This window comes from Onychomys torridus, chromosome 16 (genome assembly GCF_903995425.1).
Source record: "Onychomys torridus chromosome 16, mOncTor1.1, whole genome shotgun sequence".
Classification (NCBI taxonomy): Eukaryota; Metazoa; Chordata; class Mammalia; order Rodentia; family Cricetidae; genus Onychomys; species Onychomys torridus.
Window position 1 is genome coordinate 63,447,435 of NC_050458.1, and position 21,545 is coordinate 63,468,979.

Below are 21,545 nucleotides of genomic sequence, written 5' to 3' on the forward strand. Positions count from 1 at the left end.
TTGTCCCGGGAGCACGATGAGTTTGGGGTTTTTACTTGGGGATGGAGGTCTTTCTCACTTTTTTTTTCCTATTTTTGTTTGTTGGTTTTTTGTTTGTTTGTTTGTTTGTTTGTTTTTCGGCACAGGGTTTCTCTGTAGCTGTGGAGCCTGTCCTGGACTGGCTCTGTAGACCAGGCTGGCCTTGAACTCACAGAGATCCACCTGCCTCTGCCTCCGGAGTGCTGAGATTAAAGGCGAGCACCACCGCCCGGCTTTGTTTTTTTTTAAGTACAGCCTACCTACTGTATAGCCTTGACAGGCCTGGAACTCACAAATCCAGTGGTGTTCGCCTAAGTGCTGGGATTAAAGGTGTGCGCCACCACATCAGGCTCTAGAACGCTGACTTAAATATAGCTTCACTTAGGTGGTGAGGCCTTTTCTCTTGCTTTGCTTTTGTCACGGAAAGCGATATGCTTGCCAGAGCAGATTCCAAACGTTCAGTTAGGTCCCAGGGGTGGGCCAGGCGCCAGTGCGGGCCAATAGATCAATAGTTCTAGGAAACCCAAACCTTAGGGAAAGATTATCAAGCGAAGGAGAACAAGAGATAAATTTGTGGGCTGGACTCACTCCCAGGTCCACTGTGTGGGGCTGCTGTCTGCCTCACCCTCCTGTCCACTACCGGGTGTCCCTGTTCCCAGGCTTCTGCCGCTGTGTTCAACTCAGTTCTGATGTCCACACTATCTCAAATCACAGGTCTATGACTGGCCCCACTCTTTGTTTACCAAAGTCCACCGTACCCGCCGCTGGCACGAGCATTGGCAGCCTATCTCAAAGATGTGGGGCTCTGGTATTTACCCGAGAAGTCCTCTGGGACTTTTGTGTATATATGTATACATTTCTATGTATGTATGTATGTATGTGAATGAGCGGCCCCTCCAGATGGCTCAGCAGGTAGAAGAGGCTGCTGACAACCTGAATTCTATCCCTGGCACCCCCATGGTAGATGAAAGGAGAGGACTGACTGGACAAGTTGTCCTCTGAATGCCCCAAAAGCTCTGAGGCACGTGCAGAAACAGTAAATAGTTTACAAGTAACAAAGTATCCCAGGATATGCTAACAGATGAACTAAAGCCGCCTCTACAGTGTGGAAAGTTCCACCACCACCATGTGGAAAATTTCTAAGTTCAGGCTTCTATTAAATTGGAGCCCAGCTCCAGGGCTAATAGCTTTTCAGCCTAAGCCAAGATAATTAACCCTCTCAGTCTGCAGTCCCTGAGCTTATTCCAACTCCAATGGAGATTGAATTAAGATCCTTGTGCTTATGCTGGGCAAATACACCACCACCTAGCTATACCCAGCCCTGTTGTGACTTGTTATTTTAAACTGGCTAAGTTGGTGTTGAACTTACTTTATAGCTCAGGCGGGCATTTGAACTTATCAACTTCTGGGCTCAGCTTTGCACCTGTTCTTCCACGCCTGTGGTGTTATTTTGTTTGTACTCTAACAAATAAGGTTTGCCTGAAGATCAGAGAACAGAGCTACCACTACATTAAACATAGAGGCCAGGCAATGGTGGCACACACCTTTAATCCTAGCCAGTATTCTGTCCTTAAGGATCTGCTCTAGGCCTCTTTCAGTGGAGCACACCTTTAATCCCAGCATTCAGGAGGCCGAGGCAGCTGGGTCTGTGTGAGTTTGAGGCCAACCTGGTCTACAGAGTGAGTTTCAGGACAGCCAGGGCTGTTACACAGAGAAAACTTGTCTTGGAAAAAACAAGAGAGAAACCCTGTCTTGAAAAACAACCCCCCTAAAAAAAATTAGCGTGTGTACATGTGCTTGTATATGTAAGACTAAAAGTCAGAGGGCAACTTCAAGGTGTTCTTTCTACCCTGGGATCCAAAGATTGAACAGTCATCAGGTTTAGTGGCGAGCACCTTTGCCTACTGAGCCATCTCACTACTCTCAAATGAAACTTATTGAACAAAACTGGAGTTTTACCAAAGCCTAACCATGAGAGAAAGGAATTGGCCAACTTCAGTCTTCTCTACCCTTGCTCTATTATGAAAAGTAGCAGAAATATTAAACACTTCGGGTCACTGCCCAGTGAAGAACAAGCTCATTAGAAGACTGTGAAGTCCAGCTAGAGAGATGGTCAGTGGGTGTTGTCCTTATACCTAAGGATGGGAACCCGAGTCAGAAAAACTGTTATTTTTTCAGGGGCATTCAGTCTGAGGATTCGTGGAGACAAGATCTTCCCCTTTTGGCTGAGGAGTTGGCGAAAAACTGGGCACCACACCAGTAATCCCAGATCTGGGAAGAGAGAGAAGTCAGGAAGTAAAGGCAAGTGACTCATTGAGTTGGAGGCCAGCCTGGTCTACAGAATGAGTTCCATGACAGTCAAGGCTACACAGAGAAACCCTGTCTCCAAACAAAACAAAAAATAGATAGATAGATGGATGGATGGATGGATGGATGGATGGATGATTACATAGATAGATAAATGAATAGGATAACAATAAAGAGACTAATGTCAACCTCTGGCCTTCACATGCATGTGCACACACATACTACATACACATACAAGACTGGGCAGCAACCTAATAATAAAATTACACACTACTCCCATGCCCTCCAATCTTATGGACATATCATAAATTGCAGCAAAATAACAGGATTGCAGCTGAAAAAATTGCAAGGCTCACACCCTGTGGAAGGAGGATCAAGACTGTCTTGTTGCTCGTACACACAGCTCTTTTTGCAGTGCGATAAACCTGAAGAAAGTGAGGAAAACCAAAGACAGCAGGGGAGACCAAAGGTAAGGACCTCCGGAGAGCTGCTGGACCCCAGCACTCGAATCTTACAGCAAACAGTGAACATTTCTGAAGCCTAGCCCTCCAAAGGTAAAACCTGAGCCTTACATACTATGTTCTGTTCAAGCTTGAAAAACAAGGAAAGCAAAAACTGGAAGCATCTGAACCAGATACGGTGGAATTTTGGAATTTCAGATTAGGAATTTAACTTGATAAGCAGGCAAGGCATCTTGGCATTCACCTTTAATCCCAGCACTGGGGAGGCTGAAACAGGCAGATCTCTGTGAGTTTGAGGCCAGCCTGGTCTACAGAGTGAGTTCCAGGACAGCCAAGGTTAGTGAAGTTAGGAAGGAGACAAGATGGAGGCCATTTGGAGGCATTGAAGGGAAGCAGCAGAGGATGTTTATTGATCAAAGTACATTGTACAAATGTGTGACATTTTCAAAGAATAAAAAAGTACTGTTTTTGTGGTTGTTTTTCAGGACAAGGTTTCTCTGTGTAACAGTTCTGTCCTGGAACTTGATCTGTACACCAGGTTGGCCTGGAACTCACAGAGATCCATCTGTTTCTGCCTACCGAGTGCTGGGATTAAAAGCGTGAGTGTTAGTTATTTTGGCGGCGCTCTTACCCTGCAAGGAACACATCCCGAACACGACAAATCCACAGAAGAGCTGTTTATTAATAGAGGATAGAGGTGACAGGCCTGTGTGAAGCACACACGTGAGTGAGGAGAGGAGAGGAGGAGAGAGACCTGTGCAACATGGCCCCGGCTTTTTAAAGAGTGAGCCTCGCATGCGTACAGGACCGCATGTGGCTACTCCACGCATGTGCGAAGATTACATGGCCGCGAGCGCTTTACACAACCATGTAAAGCCACGGAGTCCTAGTCACACGAGATGTTGTGACCTGGAAATGGCTATTTTGAACCGGAAATAACTAGGGGGTCCGCCGGGAAAGCCCAACTGTGTGGACATGTTGTGATTTCCTATCAATGAGCCGTCACCATCACACAAATACCTTTTTGAAAAGGTAGTGAAACTTGATTTCTCAAGTTTCTTGAAATTATTTAGCCCACTCAATTCCAGCTCCATGGTAACCTATAAATCTTGTGCCTCACTGGACAGAGGAAATGTCAGTCATGATAATTCTTCAGGACATTACCATGGTTACTAGAACCCAGTGCTCCGGAGTAGACATTCTGAGAAGGAGGAGGCGCTAAGATGGCTTTCTTCAACTTATATCTATTAGGATACCAACAGTCCTTTCGGTCTAAAAAGAGAAACGGAACCAAAGAAACAAGTAAGGAGAATTTAGTGCGGTGGGACGGAGGGCCATGCCTTTCCGAGACACTTCCTAGTCATTTCCTTTCCTCGCAGGCTTAGAGATGTATCTTTCATTATCAACTATTACCATAGTTAAATGTACACAGCCGGGACAGTAGCCATTCAGCTTCACTTTGTTATTTCATCTTCTTATTAAGATACATAGTTTCAACCAGGTGGCAGTGGTGGCACACACCTTTAATCCCAGCACTCAGGAGGCAGACTCAGGCGGATCTCTGTGAGTTTGAGGCCAGCCTGGTCTACAGTGCGAGATCCAGGACAAGCACCAAAACTACACAGAGAAACCCTGTCTGGAAAAACAAACAAACAAAAAGATACATAGTTTCTTCAATCCTGAAGTAGACTCCAATGCCGTGAAGGAATGGATGTGTTTATATAGGCTTCCAGCAAAAGATGTGACCCAGATTAAAGGCCTGAGTCTTCCCACCCCAAGATCTGGATTAAAGGCCTGAGTCTTCTCACCCAAGATCTGGATTAAAGGCCTGAGTCTTCCCATCTCAAGATCTGGATTAAAGGCCTGAGTCTTCCCATCTCAAGATCTGGATTAAAGGCCTGAGTCTTCCCATCTCAAGATCTGGATTAAAGGCCTGAATCTTCCCATCTCAAGATCTGGATTAAAGGCCTGAGTCTTCCCATCTCAAGATCTGGATTAAAGGCCTGAATCTTCCCACCCCAAGATCTGGATTAAAAGCCTGAGTCTTACGCAGGGCAGTGGTGGCGCATGCCTGTAATCCCAGCACTCGTGAGGCAGAGGCAGGAGGATCTTTGTGAGTTCGAGGCTAGCCTTGCCTACCAAGCAAGATCCAGGAAAGGCACAAAGCTATACAGAGAAACCCTGTCTTGAAAAACCAAAAACAAAACAAAAAAAAAAAACCTGAGTCTTCCCATCTCAAGATCTGGATTAAAGGCCTGTATCTTCCTACCTCAAGATCTGGGTTAAAGGCGTGTATCTTCCTACCTCAAGATCTGGATTAAAGGCCTGTATCTTCCTACCTCAAGATCTGGATTAAAGGCCTGTGTCTTCCAGCCTTAAGACCCAGATCAAAGGCATGTTGTCTTCTTGCCTCAAGATCCGGATCACATGTGTGCCCTCCATTTCTGGATTGTAGTTCATTCCAGATATAGTCAAGTTGACAACCAAGAATAGCCATCACAACTATAGAGTAGCTGACTCTCTAATGGGGAAGATGAGTGGGCATACAAAATTTGTAATATTGTATATGATTAAATTAAATATGGACTGTTAACCTCAAAGGAGTAAATACCTGATACTGTAAGGTTTGGAAAACAAGAGGGAGACTTAAGATATTTCCACAGGAAATGTCTCCAGAACCTAGTGTGAAAGGCTGATTGAAGTTGATCAGGTAAACAAGAAGGGAATCAGCACTGAAAAAGGAATGGAGACTAAGATCCATAGTAAGTAATTTCCAAGGACCTGGACACAATGAAGAGTAAATAACGTAGGCACTAAGAAGCAGACCTTGAAAACAAGGCCAAGGCCAGCTAATTGAGGATGTTACCAACCTAGAGAAATATTTTAATTTTATAGAGAACTGGCGAAGAATTTGAGTGTATATTTGATCTGCATTATATTCACAATGCCTGCCATGCCTCCTAGGGATGTTGCAGGATCTTTGATCACACTGTGAACCTCAAGATTGTGTTATTTACTGGAAAAACCTGTTTCTACTTGTGGTGTGGCTCAGTCCTAGCACACAACTTTATCCAAGAGCTTTCTGCTTGATTATTGTCAACAGGATTAAATAAAGGCAACCACAGGTCAAGAGGTGGAGCAACCAGTTGACAGGAAGTCAACATAGGTTTATTAAGAAAAAGCCATAGAGAGTAGGAGGGAGTCAGGGGGACGGACAGAGAGATGCACAGGAAGGAAAAGGGAAGGTTGATCCATTTGAGGAAGGGTGACTGAAGATGTAGAAGGAGAAGGCTGGGACACTGGAGGAGGAGGAGGTCAGCTGGGTGCTTTCTCGGCCTCTGAACCGGCATCTGGCTCCTGAGTCTTTAAGGTAAAATCAAATGATTGAGATTTTGTTTAAAAAAGAACATTGGTGCTCCATCTCATTGCACCGACAGAGAAATCGAGCCAGCTGTGGACAAACTGAGACGCCATCAGATCCTGAGAAGTCCTCAAGGAGAGAGTCAAGTAATATGAAAAGGAAAACTCTTTCTCACATTAAGGATGGGAAATATCATAATGCAGGGCATTAGGACCCTGTATAGTGCTACATTACATGGCTTGAAAATAGAAGCAGAAAATGAAAAGATAAATGACTTACCTGAGGTTGACATAATAGCAATTATAATCACTATCAGTCTGGTAATTCATATTTTATTTTTAATAGCTATAGTGGTTTTTTGTGCCAAATATGAAAAGTGGATTGACAAGATACAAGCCTTAGAAAGACTTATAAATGATAATAAGGAAAATACTCAGACACAGACAGAGGAACTTAGAAAAGAACTTACCATGCCACCACATGATGAAACTGAAGAGGGGCGGCCCAAGGTTATTAGAAAACCAACTTTAATTTATTTATTTACTATACAAGAATGACCAGCAGACAATAGGCACCCCCAAGGTTATGAAGAAGTTAAATGGAATCCTATAGAAATATTAGCTTTGAGGAGATTTAAGGAAGCAGTCATTTCTTATGGTATTCATTCACCCTATGTGGAGCAGATATTAAATTCATGGGCAACTCAGAACAGAATTAACCCCCAAGACTGGAAATATTTGGCTACAGCAATATTAGAAGCTGGTCCTCAGTTACAATAGTGAATATGATGAAAAGGAGAAGCTAGGGCCATAGAACAACATAGTATGTTAACTTGACACAGGCTAGAGTTATCTGGAAGGAGGGGATCTCAACTGAGAAAATGCCTCCATAAGATCTGATTGTGGGACACTTTTTTAATTAATAATTGATGGGGGAGGGCCCAGCCCACTGTTCAGTGGTGCCATCCCTGGGCAGGCGGTCCTGGGTTCTATAAGAGAGCAGGCTGAGCAAGCCATGGGGAGCAAGCCAGTAAGCAGCACCCCTCCATGGCCCTCTGCATCAGCAGTGTTTGCTGTGAAAACATAAGGACCTGAATTTGAATCCTCAGCATCCACATAACATGCTGAGGCAGAACACAGCTGTAAACCCAGCACTGAGGGATATGGACACAGGCAGATTGTAGGGCTCACTAGCCAGCCCAAACTGGACTGGTGAGGTCCAGGTTCATTGAGAGACTATGTCTCAAAAAAAATTGAGGTGGGGGGATATGGAGAGATGGCTCTGCAGAGGACCTGGTTCAGTTCCCAGTACCCACATGGCAGCTCACAACCATCTGAAACCCCAGTCCAGCAGATCCAACACTCTCTCCTGGTCTCTGCAGGTGCCAGACACACAAAAGGTGCACAGACATACATGCAGGTACAACATGCATACACATAAAATTTAAATTATAAAAATTAAGACAGAGCATTAGAAGAAGATACCTGAAGGTGACCTCTGGTCTTCACACACACACACACACACACACACACACACACACACACACACTCTTATATACATATGCATCTCCCACATACACACAGATGTGTGGACATATGAAACCAGGTGTGGCTCATACCTGTAATCCCAGAATTTAGAAGAATCAGCTGGAGACCACAAATTCAAGCCCAGCCAGGGCCACAATGTGAGGCTTGGCCAACAGACTGACCCTGTCTCAAACAAACAAACAAAAATACAGACAGATGGCTTCCACTTAACAATTTTTTTAGTTTTTATTTTATTTTATGTATGAGCGCTTTGCCTATTTATAGATTTGTGTGCCAGAAGCCAGAAGAAGGTGTTGGATCCTCTAGATCTGGAATTACAGACAGTCGTTAGGTACCATGAAGATACTAGGAACTGAACCCAGGTCCTCTGCAAGAGCAACTAACCAGCGTTTAATAAGTCACTATTTGCTTTATGTGTAAGAGTTACATTTATGAGCATAGAATGACTTTCTTCAAGCCTCATACAGTTTCTCCAGATGTGGAGTTCTAGGTGGGAAATTTTGAAGGGGTTGCTTTACTCCTCTAGCTAGATGCCTTTCTTTCTGAACGTCTTGGTTTCTAGTCCCTAGTGTTCTGGAGTACTGTAATGGTGGAATGTAGTGCGGCCCTTTTTCATACATTGTGACAGACAGTCATGGCTCTTCCATCCTAAAAATCCATACCCATGTTTCCTTTTTATTGTTCCCTCACTCCTACCTTTTCCAAGTTCTCATTCGTAAGCTATGAAACCTCCCGAGTTGATCATCTAACTTATTAAATCTTCCTACATATTTTTATTATTACTTACTCACTGTCTGGCTTCTTCAATATCATCCCCCAATTGTCACCGTTTACTATCTATTACTATGTAGCAACTTACCTAAAACATACAGACTTAAACCTATAAACACAATTTCCCCAGTTCCAGAGGCAGCTTGCTGAAAGGCTCTGCAACAGGGTCTTAACAGCTGCAGGCAGGATATCAGGAATAGCAACCATATGTGGCCAGAGTTGGGGCCGGACAGAAGGAGTCATTGCTAACAGGTCTGGAGGCCAAAGCCTCTCTAGCAATTAACAAGACAACTCAGTTTCTCTCTGTCTGGGCCACCCCATAGGCTGCCTGAGTGTTTCTTTTTCTTTTCTTTTCTTCCTTTTTTTGTTGTTGTTTTTGTTTTTTGTTTTTTGGAGACAGAGTTTCTCTGTGTAGCTTTGAAAGCTGTCCTGTAACTCACTCTGTAGTCCAGGCTAGCCTCAAACTCAGAGATCCACCTGCCTCTGCCTCCTGAGTGCTGGGATTAAAGGCGTGCACCACCACCATCCAGCTTGCCTGAGTGTTTCTATGGCAGCTAACTTTCCCTTGATATGAGTGAGAGAGAGACAGAGAGCAGAGAGAGACAGAGAGAGAGAGAGAGAGAGCATAGGTAGGTAGGTAGGTAGATAGACAGACAGACAATTGGTGGATGGATGGATGGATGGATGGATGGATGGATGGATGGATAGATGAATGACAGATGATTGGTAGATGGGTGGATAGATAGAACTGATAGATGATGGATGATAGATAGATGGATAGATAGATGGACAGACAGACAGATAGATGGATGATAGACAATTGAAAGAACACAAATGAGTTTTTGTGATCTAGTCTCAGAAATAAGGGTCACGTTTATCTTTTCTATCACACTGTTGCTTGGGTCTTACATGTCCCTCTGAGCTCCATGTGCTTAAAGGCTTAGTTTTCTGGGTGGTGCTATGGAGAGATGGCTGAACCTCTGAGGTGACTAATAGAATTCTTTAGGTCATTGGGAGTGTTCAAAGGGATTATGGGGTCCCTGTCTCTTCCTCTTTTGCTCTTTATCAATGAGGTAAGTGGTTTTGCTCCACTCTGTACCCCTGCCCATAATGTATTACCTCACCGAGGGGATCCACAGTCAAGTAATCATGGACCAGTACATCCAAACCCAAGAGCCAAAATAAAACCTTTTCTCTTTATAAGTTGATTATCTCGAGCAAGTTAATTATCACAACTTAGAAGAGAGGCACGGCACCAAGAGGAAATAAGCACACCTTTGGGATGGAAGACGATCAGAAGGCAGCAGAGAACCTTGACTTGGTCATTGCTGCAGTTTCTAGAAATTTCCATTTTAGGAGATGGGTCAAGATCTCCAGTGCAAACCCTACATATGATGCTTTTTCCATACATACATAAGCTTCACCTGTTATAAATGATACTTTGTAAGTTCGCACAGCACGAGATTAATAATAATCAACAGGAATCAACAATTATAGCAATATGCTATAATGGTTACTTACAACTTTTTCTGGGGGCCATGAAATAGCTCAGGCAACAAAAAGCTGAAATATAATAATAATAATAAATATAAACATAAGCAAAAAGGCTGACTCAAATGCTCCAGGAGAAGCTGTCAGTCAGTCGAGGAGAAAAGATGTGGAGGTCAGAGGACAGTTCGTGTGGGAGTCCGTTCTCCTCCTCCACCATGTGGGCTCCCAGAATTGAACTTAGACCCTTGGTAAGTGCTGGCCAGAAGAAAACGCTTCACTGGAAGCACCATCCCACCCTGATGGGACTGTTAGCACACTGGGATGAAGACAGGAGGAGGAAAATTAAGAACCCCACTTCGAGGCTCTTGCCTCTTATTCAACCATCATCTTTTCAGCCCTGTACCATGCGCCAGTTCTCAGTGATTACGATCCAAGATCCATGCCCCCACACTCAGCTCCCCAGGAGGAACCTCCTACCCCTCTACAGTTTGAGGACATCAAAGTGTACGCAGAGTTCCCGTTCCCATCCATTGGCCTCTTTCACACTCTGCCTTCCGTGACAGCCATTACAGTCTGAGTTTAGAATCCTCCACTACAGAATCTGAGGTTAAAAACACATCCCTGCTGGGTAGTTGCGCACGCTTCTAATCCCAGCACTCAGGAGGCAGAGGGCAGGCGGATCTCTGTGAGTTTGAGGCCAGCCTGGTTACAGAATGAGTTCCAGGACAGCCAGAGATACAAAGAGAAACCCTATGTCAGGAAACAAAAACAACAACAAAAAAGTTTCTCATACTCTATCTCTTTACCCTAAACATTTCTGTTTGTTGTCTCTCTCTCTCTCTCTCTCTCTCTCTCTCTCTCTCTCTCTCTTCCTTCCTTTCTTTATTTCTCTCTCTCTCTTTTCCTTTTTGAGGCAAGGTCTTAATATGTATTCCCAGCTGTTTTAGAACTGGCTATATAGACCAGGCTGGGCTCAAACTCCCAGAGATCCTCCCGCCTTTGCCTCAGAAGCCCTAGGGTTAAAGGTGTGGGCCACTACACCCTGCCTATTTGTATTTCTTTCTTTTTTTCCCCAAAAATTTATTTCTTATATATACAATGTTCTGTCTGAATATATGCATGCAGGCCATCAAGAGGGCACCGGATCTCATTACAGATGGTTGTGTACTCAGGTTGAACTCAGGACCTCTGGAAGAGCAGCAGGTGCTCTTAACCACAAGCCATCTCTCCAGGCCTTGTACTTCTTAAGAACAGCTATGCACAGCAGAGATATTTAGCAAATTATAACATTCCCTATCGTCTATCTATAGTCCAATGTTCCTGTTTCACCAGTTGCCACATCAATGTCCTTTACAGCAAAACGTTTCCCACAAGAGTCTAATCAAGGCTTGAGTTCTGCATCTAGCGAGCACATCTCTGGTCTCCTTCTACATGAAATGGTTCCGCTGCCTTTGTTTCGAGGCAGTGACATTTCTGTAGAGTCCAGGCTGGACATTTTGCAGAGTGTTCCTACACCTGGGTTTGTCTGATGTTTCTCATCACTAGATCTGGTCTAAGCATTGGGGTGAGGGCTGAGAAGTGACGTCAGAACATCCAATCAGGGGCTCATGGTGTTAGTTTATCCCATTACTAGTGATGTTAGCTTTGGTCACTAAAGGTGTGCGGCCGTTTTGTCCTGTCAAGTCACTGCTGTTCTTTTATAAGTGATAGTACTTTCTAGAATGATACTTAGCGATGGGTTGTTTCAGGGATAGTGCTTGGGAACTCTCACGTGCACTCTAGAGCAGCATCTCTAGCCCTGGGGTAATACTTGGAGGAAAAGGAGGAAAAAATGTCATTAAAAACAATTCCCTCGGATGAATGGGTGAATAGACAGACAGATCTATCTATAAATTAAGAATAAACAAACAGGAGCTGGAAAGGTGGCTCATCAGGTAAAGGGACTTGCCTCCAGGCCTCACAATATGAGTTTGATGCCTAGGACCCACACAGTGGAAGGAGAGAACAGACTCCCCCCCCCCCCCCGTTGACCTTTGACTTTTTGCCGTGTGTGTGTGTGTGTGTGTGTGTGTGTGTGTGTGTGTGTGTGTGTATACAAATGAATATTGTTACCGTTTTATCGTCAGTCATTAAGTTCTTCCTGCGCACTCTGTAAATTAAGCTTTATTCCAGGAGGTACACTCCAGGAAAAGCATGGCAGGCGCATACAGTGCTGTCCACAGCTCCAGGCATTCACTGAGAGTCCTGGCACATACTTCCTGCACATAGAGAGGGACGCATGGACTTTGCCACCCAAGCAGCCTGACTGTTGTCCTGATCTTCTGTACTAGCTCTTCAGTCTCTTCTACGAGCTCAGAGCAGTCACATTCTGCCTTGGCCCCTCAGCCAGCCCTTCCCCAGCAACGACATAAGAGAACCTGTTCATAGTCGCTTCACTTCCCTAACACGCTTACTACCATGGCATATTTTTATCTCATTTTTTTCTTTGAAGGTTGGGTTTTTTTTTCCCTTTCCTAGTGGGTGTCAGTGTATTAAACATTCAGCTCAAAAAAGCTCAACGTTCCCTTGTTACAGTCAGAATGAAAACTCGCAGAGGTGAGTCAATGCATGCTGTCACGTAGTCTCCCAGTCCCTGAATCCTTCCTTTCTTTTCCTCCTGATTAAAAAAAAAAAAAAATACAGTGCTTGGAGAGGTGGCTCAGTGGTTAATAGAACTGGCTGCTCTTCAGGAGGACCTGGGTTCAATTCCCAGCACCCACATGGCAGCTCGCATCGTCTGTAACTCTAGTTCCAGGAGATCCCAACATACTCCTCTGGCCTCCAGGGACACCACACGGTGTCTGTACCCTCAGGCACACACATACATATAAAACAAAAATAAATCTTTTTTTAAACATATTCAAAGAGGAAAGGGGACAGGGAGCCTTTTTCCATCTACCCTTAATTTCAGAGCCCGGGTCCATCAGGTAACCAGAGTGGTATATGAAAGGGCTAACGCTATACAAATTCGCCATGCTTCCGTTCCCTCGCCTGTAAAAGGAGATAGATAACATCTACCTTTTTGTTCTAGAGATTAAACAGTGTGAGCCATGTGTGATAACTCATGTGCTTGGGAGGCTGAGGCAGGAAGGACTGCAAAGGCGATCTGGCTATGCGGTGAGATCTAGGACACATGTAACTTAATTATTTACATGTAGAATATAAACGGACTGAGGGAAATGGCTCAGTGGGTAAAGCACTATCAGGTTCCAATTGACCTGAGTTCCAATTCCCATAAAAGTCTGTTGCAGCTGGGCACGCTCCTATCTCACCCCTATGGCAGAGATAGGAGACCTCCTTGTCTCTAACACAGTGTAAAGCAAGAACTGACACCCAAGTTTGTCGCTTGACCTACACACACACACACACACACACACACACACACACACACACACACACACACACACAGAGAGAGAGGGGCAGAGAGAAGGAGGGAGAGACTTTCCTAATCCTGCCTGCAATGTCCTCTGCTTCATCTAATCTTCCAGGTTTCTTGATCTCTCTCATCTTAGTGATGAGATAAACCGGGAGACAAGCTGTGCCACCTGTATACTCCAGCAGAGGGCACTGTAGTCCTGGCTTGTCAAACATGTACAGCGCAGTTCAACCAACAATGCACGTGGCCAGAAACCCTCTGCTTTTGCAATGTATAGAACAATTGTATGGAACTGTATCTTGCAAACCTAGACATACTTGTAACTGCTATGAGCCACTAAATTTCATCCCCACGAAACCAGATGGGGAGATGATCCTGCTATTCACAACCGGTGTTGAAACCTCTCGAATGGGCCTTTCCACGCTGGTGACTTTGTCTCTAGGCCACTTTTCCTAAGCGGTTCAACCTTTTCTCACTGCTCTTCCCCAGTGGGGCTGACCCAGCTCACTAGGAGAGTGAGCAACGCAGTCCCAGTCCTTTCTGCTTCCAATGCTGACTTTAGGAAATTACATCCTACATTCAGAAAGGCTCTCCCTCTGGATCAAGGCCATGATGTCATATCCCCTATCCAACTCAAGTCTGTTCCAGATGAGCAGACACACTCGCTGAAACTCCCCCAATCAGCTGTACACATCTGGAAGGGGACTGATGCTTTCTGTCCAAGTTCTCCATCTCTCCTGGAAGCCTTGATAGAGCGAGGTCAAGGATCAGTTGTGTGTATGGTCAGGACGAGTCGGGTCCCCGGAGCTGCTCCAGGAGTCGGGTCCCCGGAGCTGCTCCAGGAGTCGGGTCCCCGGAGCCGCCCCAGTTCAAGTCATGTTTCTGCCCTGCGTGGGTTTGTGACCTCAGGCAAACGACTAAACTTCTCCATGTCTCTGTCTCCTTTTGTAAAACAACGGCGTCTACTTTACAGAGCTGTGCAGGGTGCATCCGTATTAGCCATCTTGATCTCTAGAAAATCCACTTTACCTAAGTCATCTGAAGCACTAGTCTGTGTACTGCTCATGCCCCATCTGCTTTCCTACACTCAGAATCAGCGGGCATGCCACTAAAGACACAAAGGAACTGGCCCCATATGGCAAACATACCCTGAGGATCTGGTTCCCTGGGCTCATGTCCACTTCCTCCCAAAGCACAGACAATTACCTCACATCAGGGAGACAGGAAGTACAAAACAGCCCTCTGAATATACTTCAGCAAACTATCTTAATATGCCCAGGTCAATTTCAAGGATTTAATACTTCCATTTGATACGACCTTGTAGATGGGGGTCATTTTTTCTTCTTTAAAACTTGTATTTTTATTTTATGTGCATTGGTGTTTTGCCTGTACATATGTCTGTGTGAGGGTGCTGCATCCCTAGAACTGGAGTTAGACAGTTGTGAACCACCATATAGGTGCTGGGAATTGAACCCGGGTCCTGTGGAAGAACAGTCAGTGCTCTTAACCACTGAACCATCTCTCCAGCCCCCAAGTCATTGTATTTTTACGTACAATACCACAGCATTTTCTCTCCTTCTGATCTTGTATGAATTTCTAGTCAAGAGGTATTACTGTCTGCAAACCAGCATGCCAAGACAATTGCAAATAATGTGCTGGATACTGTCACCATTATGACCCAAGAATCTGGAACCCACCCTTCGTCTACAAGTCAGACTTCAAGGAGTCACTGAGTCTGTACTCTTCTACTGAAAACATTGGAGCCAACCAGCCTTGGTTCCAGCAGAGGCATGGAGCCAAGGTATGGATAACCAGCTTTGGTTCCAGCAGAGGCATGGAGCCAAGGTATGGATAACGAGATTCTAGGACCATCCCTGGCTCACAGGACACCCTATAGTACCGGAAGATTAGGATGAGTACGAGGTCCACCCATGTACTCTCATATCACCAAGGATGTCTCCAAAGTGCAGTCAAAGCATTAAATGGGGTTTTGTGGCAACCCTCAGCTTATGGCCCAATTCTAGAAGAAACTATTTACAGTCACTCCTATCTATTTCAAAAGCACCATTCAGGACAGAGCATCATGTGAAGATGCTGTGTGAAGAACTGGTACACCACCCACCAATGAGAAGTTGAGTCAGCTCCCCCATCACCTTGGAGTTTGCGAATCATGTCCTTTATAGAGAACATTCCTCAGTAACCATGACATGTTTCTTACCCACCCTTCATCATAGGCACCTTTTCAAACCTGGGTACTTATGGAGGAGAAGCTATAAGTTACCAAGAATATCTCCCAGTTTGACTAAACAAAAAAAAAAAAAAAAAAAAAAAAAAAAAGGAAGACAAAATCAAACCACCCCGAGGAGCAAGGTGTATGCTTGACTCAAGTGGCAGGCATCCAAGTGGGTGAGACTGTGGAGTAGACTCCAGACGTAGCTGCCGTCCATATGGGAAGCTGAGAGCCCTGCTGCTTGGACTCTTCGAAATCACAGAGAACATCATCTGGTTGTATCTTAAGAACAGTCTGACGCCTAAGGACCAGACGGCGCTCTTGCTGTCACCTGCATTTAGAACCATAATTTACTCTCAACCCAGATCCCGACACCCACTAGAAACACGCCTGCTATTACTCCGAAATCCACCGCTATTTGTCCATGGACATATTGCTACTTTTACCTTGCCTACAGCTGAACAACCAGGCTCAAATGATACCATTTCCAGGAAATGACCCCTCATTGCTGGAACCTACGATTAAGTACAGATCAGTGCCTGCTTCAGACAAGGATCCCCAGAACAGCACTTTTTTTTTTTTTTCTTTTTGAGACAGGGTTTCTCTGTGTAGTTTTGGTGCCTTTCCTGGAACTCACTCTGTAGACCAGGCTGGCCTCGAACTCATAGAGATCTGCCTGGCTCTGCCTCCCAAGTGCTGGGATTAAAGGCATGTGCCGCCGCCGCCGCCACCACCACCACCACCACCACCACCACAACGGCTGGCCTGACCCAGAATGGCCCTCTTTCAAAGCTTTCAGGACTTCCAACCCCTCTTACATCTTCAGCTTCACAGAGGGGACATTTAAATTGGGCCTCACTCTGGAGGTATCGTCAGTTCTAGAACGTTCGAGATCGACTTTGGAGGACAGGAAGGAGAAGGGAGGAGAGAGACGAGGAATGAGTGAGGTCAAGGAAGGAAAGAGGGAAACCATCAGGAGTTGGGAAAGCACTCCATAGCACCCTCCCCCTTGAGATGAGTCAGTGGTCCTCGGCTGTTTCCAGAGAGAATGTAAACACTGATCTAGTCCCTGACAAACACTAATAAGAAAGAAAAGTAAAAGTCGGATGGAGTGGGTCAGAGCCACGGCTCTGTGAAACAGAGCAGAGATAGAAGATGAAGAGCTGGGTCTTGGGGGCCTGGCTAGGAGAGAGGGGGCCAGGGGCCTAGCCCCTCCTCAAGGCTTGGGTGACAACATGGGTGGACATCTTGGAGCAGCCCTAGACAACACCCTTCTTTTCACCCTTTGACCAAGCCGGCCACGCTGTTCTCCATCTTGAAGTTGTCACAACCCGCTCCTCCTCAAGGTTCTGAGGTGCAGACAGACACTACCGCACTGGGCACTGCTGGCTCCGAGGAGACAATTCTGTGTGCCGCTGGGAGAAAGAGATGCCATGCCGCTGCCCCCCCCCCCCCAATGTGATCACCACTAGCAAAAGCTCCTTCTAACCTCATCTTTACCTCAAAATAGAGACCAGACCACGCCTTAAATCCCAGCACTCAAGAGGCAGAAATAGGCAGATCTGTGTGAGTTCAAGGCCAGCCTGCTCTACATAGCAAGTTCCAGCCGAGCCAGGGCTACATAATGAGATGTTGTCTCAGAAGAAAAGCAAAATGTAGATGCTTTTAAGCCTAGCCTATTTCACATTGCCTTGAGAGGCCAGGTGAGGTAGAGCTGGTCTTCTGTGAGATGTCTGCTTTGTAAGAGCTAATCCCTGAACATGATGAACACCGTCACCCACTACACAACCTTCCCAGGTCCCCAAACTTCCGTCCTTCTCCATATCACCTAGCACTCCAGGTTCCCATCAACAGAGAGCTTCCTCACTCTCCTACCCTTCTGGAACACTTGCCATGCTGCAGTCTGAAGTACCTTCCTGATTCAGCTCAGACCCAGGAACTGTTTATCCTCTAGGACTTAACAATAACTTCCCCTTTCAAACCATTTAAAGTTCTATAAACATGTCAGTCTCAGGAGAGTCTGCACCCAGATAAGAAGCCTTTTTTTTTTTTTTTTCACCTACACTAGTCCTAAATACCTGGCCAGAATCCCGAGTCTCGTTTAGGAAGCCACTTAAAATCTGGGAGTCAGAGAGGAATGGGGAAGGATTCTTGTACAGAGAGGAATGGGGAAGGATTCTGTAAACACAGAGTCCTCCCTCCCCTTATCTCAGGCTTGATAACTTGACCCCTGGGATGCTGAGAATTGAATGCCAGGAGCTAGGAAAGAGCCCTGCTCTGCACCTAGTTAGCATGGAGACCAGGAAATCGAAGAATAAAGTAGCCCCATTTGCCAAGTACTCAAGATGAGCCCTCTCATTTCAGACAAGAAGGACGGAGTGTCTATGTTTCCCCCGATTATCTCAACAGACGGTAATGATTCCGTACACCAGAATAGCCACCAGAGGTACCAGGAAGCTGTACGGAAGACGCTGTTAAAAACATGTAAGTACCTTGGCGCGGAAAACACAAAATGAGCCTGAGTCCCTAAAGAGTGACTAGGGTGTCATACGGTTATGGAAGAGGGGATGTTGTCCTGTTTTACGCCCTCCCAGAACTGTGAGGATGGTGACAAAAAGCTGCAGCAGGAAAGAACTCAGTTATTGTCACACTGCACCCGATGAGGAATGGAGCCAGCACCAGTAATTTGAACTGAGCTGAAACACCAAACAAGTTGGGTGACCTTGGAGACAATGTTCCTCTTGCCAGTTAACCTCCAAGCACTAGAGAACGGGAGCCCTTTAACTTTGGAAAAGCCGGTAGGGCAGGCTCTCAGTGCACGCAGTCTGGTGTAGGAACCTTCCAGGAATTGTGTTCTCTGAAGAAAGCCATTCCTGGGGCTGAAGATGGCTCACTGGCTAAGAGTGCTTGCTGCTGCTCTTCCATAGGAGCAGAGTTCAGTTCCCAGCACCCACATGACAGTTCACAACCGCCTGCGATGCCAGCCCCAGGGGACCTGACACTCTCTTCCGGCCTCCAAGGCTCCCTCATGTGGTAAATATTCCACAGACACACATGCATACACAAATTAAAAAAGAGACAGAGAAAGCCATTCCCAGAACTCTACCCTCCTTCCCTTACATGTGTCCCCCCCACACACACAGGAAATTCCAATTTTGCTTCATTAGAAAAGGACAACCCCTAAAAGGTCACAATCTGCATTCCATTCATGTAATTAATATTCTTACAGTGACAAGGGTACAGAAATGAACAGGTCACTGTACCAGAGGCCACAGAATGGCAGCTCTGCATGGTTGGGAGCTCTTACAGTCCAAGACAGCTTGGAATCCTCTTGTATTGTCTTTGTTTATTAATGTCCCAATTGTGGCAGGGGACTATGGTCCTGTAAATGTCACCACTAAGGGTCAGGGAATCCCCCAGTAGTATTTCTCATATCTCTGTGACTCTGTAATTATTTCAAATTAGGTCCGTCCGTCCCTACCCCCACACATACACACACACACACACACACACACACACACACACACACACACACTAAGAAGATAGCTCAGTACTCAGTTATTAAGGTGTTTATATAGCAAGCATAAGGACCTGCATTTGATCCCTAACGCCCATGTAAATAGCCAGGCACGGAAATGTACACTCATGGCTCCAGAGCTGTGAAGGGGACAGGGTATCTCTAGGGCTGGTTGGCTGCCCTGCCAACTTGGCCTAATCACTGAGCCCCGGGTCCTAGTGATGGACTTTTCTGGATGGCTCCTTGGGAACCTCTGGCTTTCATGTATATACCAGCACACACATGTACCTGTATAGGTACACCTTCACACACACAAACACTTTATACAGTGTCTTGAGCAACAGGAACTTGATAACAGCCGTGTGTGGTATCTCAAAGTGGGGTGGTATCATCAGTTAGTTTCAGGGAATGAGCAAAGGAAATCATTATTTCAGACAAGGGAAATGAAATGGGAGAGAATGATTCAGAAAAAACACTTGAACTGGGCAGTGGTGCTGCACACCTTTAATCCCAGCACTCAGGAGGCAGAGGCAGGCAGATCTCTGTGAGTTTGAGGCCAGCCTGGTCTACAGAGAGAGTTCCAGGACATCCAGGGCTGTTACACAGAGAAATACTTTCTTGAAAAATAAAAACAAACAAACACCACTTGAATCAGTAGATCCATCTTGTACATTTCTCAGTGGGTTGACTACTTATTTTCCTACCATCTTGGCACATCTTAGAGATGGGCTTACTTAGCAACAGGGAAAAACCAAGACTAAACCATCTGACCATGAAGTGTGTGAGATGCTGGAATCTGGAAGTGAGGTAGGGTGTGATGAACACATTCCCAGGACCTCTTCCACCAGTCACAGCAAGTTGCTAGACTGTTTTTTGTTTGTTTGGTTGGTTGGTTGTTTGGTTGGTTGGGGTTATTTTGGTTTTTCGAGACAGGGTTTCTCTGTAGCTTTTGGAGCCAGTCCTGGACTAGCTCTGTAGACCAGGCTGGCCTCGAACTCAGAGATCCACCTGCCTCTGCCTCCCGAGTGCTGGGATTACAGGCGTGCACCACCACCGCCCGCCTTGGGCTGTGTTTTTTATCCTGAGACAGAAAAACAAGTGAATCTGGAGAAATTCAATAACCTGCCTTTTTTTCAACCCAATCAGTCCCCAATCAGGTCTTCAGAGTCCCAGTGACTGATGCTCAGAACTTCAGCTTCTGGCGGCCCCAAAATCCAGGCGTGCGTCCAGAGGAAACCATCCCATGGATGCAGGGTCCACGCCATTGTCTCATTAAAAGCCCAATGACCAGGTTAGGCTGAGGAGGGTCAGGGTGGGAGCCCGGGGAAAGTTCTCTCCCCTTGCCCACACTGAAACCCATAGTTTCAACTCCACTTAAAGAGCTGATAGTAAGCTGGGTGTGGTGATGCACAACTTTAATCCCAGCACTCGGGAGGCAAAGGCAGGTGGATCTCTGTGATCTGTGAGTTCAAGGCCAGCCTGATCTACAGAGAATTCCAGGACAGCCAGAGCTACATAGAGAGACTCTGTCTCAGAAACAGGGGCGTGGTTATCAGAGAATAGAAGAGATTTGAGTCTTATCAGGGAGAGTGGGCCTCAGACCCTGGGCAGTGTGGTCTCCACACAATATAGTTTGAGATCTGTCTGCTTTGCTTGATGGGTGAGAGACTTCTGAACAGGCACAGAATCAATGTCTCAGAATTCCTGTGGGCTTGTGAGGATGTTTCTACTCCCACCAGCATCTATTAGCTGCAGTCCTCCTTGGTAGCCCCACCTCATCTCCCCCCACCCCATTCTGCGCAGAGGCAGTGTGAGGACCATTTTTAGGGATGCTCTTTAGCTTGGCCTGGCTGAATCTGAGACACTTTCTCTCTTCCAGATACATGGATCATTATCTTCTCAACGATAAGAACTTCACTCTATACTGAGGAGGGTGCACGTTCTGGAAGGATGGGCACGGAGGGGTGACGATGGCCCAGTCCTCAGGCTGAGACGAGAAGCGGGAGTAGAGGAGGAGGAAGCACAATAAACAAACGGAACTAAAAGGCACCGCTTCACACTGGGTGTGGGAGGCTGTGGAGTTACCCCAGTGCCCCTGACTCCTGTGAGAGCAGGTATGGTGTGTGAGGTTCCTGATGAGGCCAGATCTTGGTAGGAGAGGTGTGAAGGGGCCGGAGCATTGGAAGGACAACCACACAGGTCTTGACCCAATGCCTGACAGGAGTCAGAGTAAACACCTGGGAAGACACATTTGTCCTCCTGGTGCTGAAAGGCCCACAGCGGTCACACACTCTGAAGACACTGCCCTTTATCCTGACAGGCAGAAAACCACAGGAAGCCATTAGATCGCAGACGAGAGGGGCCCAGATATCCCAGGGACAAGAGCTGGCCAGATGTGCCAGCCTTTGTCGCTTCTGACCCCACCCC

General features: G+C 46.0%; 1 protein-coding gene across 1 annotated transcript; it reads left to right on the top strand.

The window, feature by feature from the left end:
* The first annotated feature begins 3,775 nt into the window (after positions 1-3,775).
* Positions 3,776-21,151, top strand: Tex49 (testis expressed 49). The gene is made up of 4 exons (XM_036207852.1): positions 3,776-4,088; positions 17,966-18,085; positions 20,265-20,409; positions 20,998-21,151. Exons 1-4 carry the CDS (start codon positions 4,010-4,012, stop codon positions 21,044-21,046), a joined length of 393 nt encoding a protein of 130 aa, XP_036063745.1. The 5' UTR covers positions 3,776-4,009; the 3' UTR covers positions 21,047-21,151.
* The last annotated feature ends 394 nt before the right edge of the window (positions 21,152-21,545 follow it).

What these genes read in the sequence shown, in the direction of transcription:
- Tex49 (XM_036207852.1), top strand. Translation starts at nt 4,010, where the DNA reads ATGGCTTTCTTCAACTTATATCTATTAGGATACCAACAGTCCTTTCGG. An exon ending in AAACGGAACCAAAGAAACAA is followed by an intron (nt 4,089 to 17,965) that starts GTAAGGAGAATT and finishes CTCTCATTTCAG; the next exon opens with ACAAGAAGGACGGAGTGTCT. An exon ending in ATTAAAAGCCCAATGACCAG is followed by an intron (nt 20,410 to 20,997) that starts GTTAGGCTGAGG and finishes TCTCTCTTCCAG; the next exon opens with ATACATGGATCATTATCTTC.